Genomic DNA, 6,500 nt, shown 5'->3' with positions numbered 1-6,500 from the left:
GAGAGAGACAAGAGAGAGTGAGAGGGTGGTGAGGGGGAGAGAGAGAGGGTGAGAGAGAGGGAGAGGGGGAGAGAGACGGGAGAGAGGGTGAAACAGGGGGGAGAGAGGAATGAGAGAGAGGGGGGGAGAGAGGGTGAAACAGACTGTAAGATCTCAAACCAGCGTATATTTAAAATATGCCTGGAAGTTCTCAGGAATAATCAGAGAGCAACACAACAGGGTTATTATTTCACTTCTGTTACAGCAGAAACACTGTATTCACTAATAAGAATCACACAGAGTAGATGTGGCCGGCTCTGCTTGGGAGGGCAGCTGGAGCTTCACTCTCTGTCTCTGTGTTTCAGATCTGGACTGTCCTTCTTCCTCCTCCTCCTGCATTCAGGAAGAAGCAGCAGCCACAGAGGAGGCAGCCACAGTGAGTCTAACAGCTTCAAAACAATAAACTAATGAAAAAGATCTGTTAGTGAATTCAGTGACAAATCATGACTCTGCTCTCCCTCTCCCTTATCCCCTCCCTCCTCTCTCCTCTCCCCTCTCCCCTCTCCCCTTTCTCTTCTCTCCTATCCCATCTCCTCTCCCCTCATATCTCCTCTCCCCTCTCTCCCTCTCTCCCCTCTCTCCTCTCTCTCTCTCTCTCCCCCTCCTCCCCCCCTCTCTCTTTCCCCTCCCCCCCCCCCCCCCCTCTCTCCAGGTGTGTCTGTCACAGTGAGTCTTCTCTTAACAGCAGGAAGGAGATGCTGCCCAAGCCGGTCACCATAGTAACCAGCGAGTCCTCGTCCAGCGGCTTTCTACAGGAGTGCGGGTACAGCAGCGCCCCACCTGCACAGGTACACAACAACACACACACACACACACACTACCACCACCCTACAACACACACACACAGCACAACACACACACACACACACACTACCAACACCACCACCCCACCCCCGCACAGGTAACACACACAACAACAACAACACACACACAGACACTGCACAGAACACAGAGACACACACACACACCACACACACACCACACACACACACACACACACACACCACACAACACACACACACAAACACAAACACACACACACACACACACTCTGCACTACACATGTACTGCCTCCCTCTCTCTACTCACCTCTCTCTCCCCCCCCCCCCCCCCCCATCATCCTCTGCAGGTACAGACCCGCCACCAGCAGCACGCGCCCCCCCCCTCTCGGCTCCGCGGCGAGGAGCCGAGCAAGGACTCTGTGGCGGGGGGGCCCGGTTTTATGAGGACTACCGCCGCGCGGGGGGGGAGCTCGGGCCCCGACAAGATCAACACTGCGCGCTAGGCGACTCGCCCCTGACCCCCCTGGGGGGACCCCAAGACCGGGGCAAGGACCAGCAACCCCCCCTTCATCCTCCTTCACGAGGTACCCCTCCATCTCCCCCTCCCTGAGCCATCAAACTGGACTCCAAATACTGTCGCCGACCGAGCGGCAGGCACGCCGTCTCGGGACAGCAGGAGCCCCCTGCGATGGGGGGACCCCTCCCCCCCAAGGGGGGAGCCCCCCGCTCCTCCTCTCGTCACGGTCGAGCAGTGACTCGGGTGAGCCGTGGGGAGAGGGGAGAGGGGAGGAGGGGGAGGGGGAGGGGGAGGGACACCACATGTTGTACGGCCCCACGTGTTCACGGAGCAGGAGAATGGCAGGGGGCGGTGTCAGGACGCTCCGGACCCCTCGCTGGGCTGCGTTCACACCATCACCTGCATGTGGTGCGCTGAGAGCCTTCTGTACCACTGCATGTCAGACTCAGAGGGAGACTTCTCGGACCCCTGCTCCTGCGAGGACTCGGCCTCTCGCCCGCACCTCTGTGCCCGCTGGCTCGCCCTGGTGCTGCTGTCGCTCGTGGCACCCTGTATGTGCTGCTACCTGCCCCTGAGAGCCTGCCTGCGCTGCGGGGGCAAGTGTGGCTGCTGTGGGGGCAAACATAAGGCTGTGCGGTGAGAGAGGGGCAAGAGAGGGAGTGGAGGGTGAGATAGGAGGGAGTGGAGGGGGGAGAGAGGGGAGTAGGAGAGTGTGGGGGACAGGAGGGGAGAGAGTGGAGGCGAGAGAGGGAGGGAGAGGGGGGTAGGAGAGAGTTGAGGAGAGGAGGGGAGAGAGGAAAGGGGAGATAGGAAGGAAGTGGAGGGGGAGAGAGGGCGGGAGAGGGGAGTAGGAGAGTGTGGGGGAGAGGAGGGGAGAGAGTGGAGGGGGAGAGGGGAGGGAGAGGAGGGAGAGAGAAGGAGGAAGAGAGGAGTAGAGGAAAGTGGGAGGGAGGGAGAGGGGGGATAGGAGGGAGTGGAGAGGGAGAGAGGGTAGGGAGAGAGATGGGCAGGGCAGAGGAGAATGGGAGAGGATGAAGTGGGAGCGAGAGGGGAGGAGAAGAAGGTGTTTGACAGAGAGGATCAGACGGAGGAGAGGAACAGAAGGGAGGAGGAGAGGAAGGGTGTAAATTGTTGTACAGACCTGCCTGGCAGACACCCTCACCACAGACTCCGCTCGGCTGATGAAGACCGATTCAGCAGTGAGAAGAGGCGGCCCAGGACAGGCCCACAGCGCCCCCTACAGGACTGGGGAGCGAAGGCGAGTGCGTGAGGTTGGTTCGGCTCACCAAACTGTTTCAGACTTCTTTGGGGGGGGGGGGGGGTTGGGGTGGCTTGTTTCGAGAGGACAAAAAAAAGAAACAAATAATAATTCAATTTTATTATTTATTTTGTATTTGTTATGTTTATTATAAAGTCTGTTTTCACATTTTAAATACAGTTTTTTTTTTTGTTTTTTTGTATTGATAAAACTGATTTTTTTTTTTGTTGATATCAGTTAATATGGCTGGTTGACCCTGTTTCTTGTATCAGGTAATAAGTCCTGAAATCTCTCGTTTTGATTGGCTGAGACTGGCTTAGTGAATTATAAATAACTGTGTTTAATTTATCAGAACAGACTGATTCATTCATTCACAACTTCGAGCATTATTTGTGAGTACAATATTGTTTTATTTTTTCTGCACCAATTGCAATTCTAAATTTAAAAAATCAAATCAAATCAAATAATAATCTTATGAGTACAAAGGTTCGGGGTGTGTTTGTGAAAAAGGGATGCGATCTTAGAATCTCAGAATAAGACTCTCTTACCTGTCGCTCTGTGGCTGTGTTCAGTGCGACTGCAGCTCAGCGAGCGACCTCTCAACCCGGCTGCTTTTCCACTCCCATTGGTTCTGTGACCCTCGCTAGCATTTCAGTGTTAAAACAGGCCCCGTTGTCAGATGCCTTCGCCTTCCTAGGTCTCCTGATGTGTGAAGTTAACCCCGCCTCGCCGCCCCACCTTTCCTGTCACTGACCAACCAGCTGCTTCTTCCCCTGTTGATGGACACACGGTGCAGCCAATAACATGCGGCTTTGACCCATGAGACATGGTGGAGGTTTTTTATATATATATATATATTTTTTTTAAGACATGTTTTTTAAAGATGGTCAGCGCTCCTTCAAAGGGAGGGGTCAGTTATCCTGTTAATAAAGCTAATAAGAGGTGAGAGAATGGATTTTAAAGATGGTCAGCGCTCCTTTAAAGGGAGGGCCAGTGATCCTGTTAATAAAGCTAATAAGAGGACTCTTACTAATCGATTCTAATAGTTTAAAGCTAATAAGAGGTGAGAGAATGGATTTTAAAGATGGTCAGCGCTCCTTTAAAGGGAGGGGCCAGTGATCCTGTTAATAAAGCTAATAAGAGGTGAGAGAATGGATTTATTCGATATTCTAATAAGAGGTGACCTAAATTTTCTACCAGCTAATTAAAGAGAGGAAATTTCCCTCCCCAGTCAGCGCCTGCCTTTAAAGGGGCGGGGGTCCAGGCGGTCCTGTTAATAAAGCTAATAAGAGGTGAGAGAATGGATTTTAAAGATGGTCAGCGCTCCTTTAAAAGGGAGGGGCCAGTGATCCTGTTAATAAAGCTAATAAGAGGTGAGAGAATGGATTTTAATAAAGCTAATAAGAGGTGAGAGAATGGATTTTAAAGATGGTCAGCGCTCCTTTAAAGGGAGGGGCCAGTGATCCTGTTAATAAAGCTAATAAGAGGTGAGAGAATGGATTTTAATAAAGCTAATAAGAGGTGAGAGAATGGATTTTAAAGATGGTCAGCGCTCCTTTAAAGGGAGGGGTCAGCGGTCCTGTTAATAAAGCTAATAAGAGGTGAGAGAATGGATTTTAAAGACAGTCAGCGCTCCTTTAAAGGGAGGGGCCAGTGATCCTGTTAATAAAGCTAATAAGAGGTGAGAGAATGGATTTTAAAGCTAATAAGAGGTGAGGCTGTGTGTCTGTGGTGTCTGTGTGTCTGTGTCTCTGCTGTGTCTTTCTGTGCGTGTATGCGTGTACGCGTGTGTGTACGTGTGTGTGGACCAACCAAACTAACTCTCTCTCGAACGAGGGTTCAAAGGGCAGAACAGTGTTAGTTGACAAAACACAAGTTAACCGTCCACCCCCCCCCCCCCCGCCCCCCCCACCCCCCTGGCGGGAAAAAGAAATGTTTGGGCGGAAAGAACGGGGACGGATTCTCTAGTGGGACTTCGATTTAACGTGTAAAACCAAAACCTGGATTTCATTTTCGTGTTGTGTGACATATAAAGCACAGGGAAGCAGTGTAAAGCACAGAGAGGTCTGGTAAAGCACAGGGAAGCATTGTAAAGCACAGAGAGGTAAGGTAAAGCATAGGGAAGCATTGCAAAGCACAGAGAGGTCTGGTAAAGCATAGGGAAGCATTGCAAAGCACAGAGAGGTCTGGTAAAGCATAGGGAAGCATTGTAAAGCACAGAGAGGTCTGGTAAAGCATAAGGAAGCATTGTAAAGCACAGAGAGGTATGGTATGAGGGAAGCATTGTAAAGCACAGAGAGAGGGGTCTGATAAAGCAGACTATTTCGATCACTCGAACATTTCAGTGTCTTGCCCAGACCCATTTTGGATAATTTTAATATGAAAACAATTTACGTCACATACTTGACACCTTTTGACGGTTTCATAAGCACGGTTTATAAAACCACCTGATGCATAGTTTTTGTTTGCGTTTGCAAACAGTTTACAATTTAGAAATATAATATTATATATATCTATATATCTATATATAATAGATATATATAATGATGATATATATATATATATATATATAATATATATATATATATATAATATATTTAGGACTAGGAGGATATTCAACTTACACGACATTATTATTATTATTATTATTATTATTATTATTATTATTATTATTAATAATATTAATAATAATAATAATAATAATAATAATAGTAGAATATAAGTACATGATTCAATAAAATGTTACAAAAAAAACAACGATTCCACATGTAAGTACAATTATTGTTATATGTGTCGATACATTGATTGATTTGATTGATTGATTGATTGATTTGATGTTCTCATGTATTTCTGATCAGCCCCGTTTTCCGATCGCCTCTGCTCTGCACTCCTCTTACTGGAAGCAAAGCGCTGACAAACGTTAACGCTGTTTTACAAGTAGGAAAGTTTAACCAAAACTCCAAGCCCCTCTCCCCTCCCACATGCCCACAGCCTATACTGATCTGGTGTCCTGTGCGTGTGTGTGTCTGTGTGTCTGTCCGAAGTGTTAGGTTGTTGGAAGCTGGTTCATCAGTCGCCCCTCAATTCCAGTGCAGTAGGGGGGGGGGGTTCTTGCTGTCCAATCTGGGGGTGCTGCATTGACAGCTTTGTATATTACTGCTGTATTCAGAATGATTTATTGCTATTTTATATTAAAACAAAACAAAACAAAAAATTACTATTAAATATTTTTTTTTGTGGTTGCAATCTTTTAGTTTTTTTTTTTATTTGAAGGTGTGAAATATTGAAAAGGACTGAAAAAGAAACATTGTCTCGCATTGAGAGAGAAAGAGAGCGAGAGAGAGAGAGCGAGCGAGAGAGAGAGAGAGAGAAGAGAGAGAGAGAGAGAGAGAGAGCGAGAGAGAGAGAGAGAGAGAGAGAGAGAGAGAGAGAGAGAGAGAGAGAGAGAGCGAGAGAGAGAGAGAGAGAGAGAGAGAGAGAGAGAGAGAGAGAGCGAGAGAGAGAGAGAGAGAGAGAGAGAGAGAGAGAGAGAGAGAGAGAGAGAGAGAGAGAGAGCGAGCGAGAGAGCGAGAGAGAGAGAGAGAGAGAGAGAGGAGAGAGAGAGAGAGAGAGAGGAGAGAGAGAGAGAGAGAGAGAGAGAGAGAGAGAGAGAGAGAGAGAGAGAGAGAGAGAGAGAGAGCGAGAGAGAGAGAGAGAGAGAGAGAGAGAGAGAGAGAGAGAGAGAGAGAGCGAGCGAGAGAGAGAGAGAGCGAGAGAGAGAGAGCAAGAGAGCGAGAGAGAGAGAGAGAGAGACTCCCCATATGAAGTGCATATTTTAATTTACAGTAACCAGTTCCTAGTTGCATTTATTACCAACCACTTTGGAATTATGTCTTTTCTCCTCGCCACAGCGAGTCTCCCACAC

The 6,500-nt window shown here is 48.3% G+C and overlaps 1 protein-coding gene across 1 annotated transcript in view; it reads left to right on the top strand.

Moving 5' to 3' along the window:
- spred3 (sprouty related EVH1 domain containing 3) overlaps positions 1-1,998 on the top strand; it is a 10,063-nt gene extending 8,065 nt beyond the window's left edge. The window contains exons 4-7 of the mRNA XM_041236250.1: positions 345-415; positions 711-827; positions 1,169-1,256; positions 1,587-1,998. Of these exons, the coding sequence (XP_041092184.1) occupies positions 345-415; positions 711-827; positions 1,169-1,256; positions 1,587-1,978 (668 nt within the window). The 3' untranslated portion in view covers positions 1,979-1,998. The remainder of the gene's footprint in view (positions 1-344; positions 416-710; positions 828-1,168; positions 1,257-1,586) is intronic.
- Positions 1,999-6,500: the final 4,502 nt, after the last annotated feature.

This window comes from Polyodon spathula, chromosome 40 (assembly GCF_017654505.1).
Source record: "Polyodon spathula isolate WHYD16114869_AA chromosome 40, ASM1765450v1, whole genome shotgun sequence".
NCBI classification, from domain to species: Eukaryota; Metazoa; Chordata; class Actinopteri; order Acipenseriformes; family Polyodontidae; genus Polyodon; species Polyodon spathula.
The sequence above is the reverse complement of the archived record's forward strand: the minus strand, read 5'-3'. Positions and strand labels throughout refer to the sequence as shown.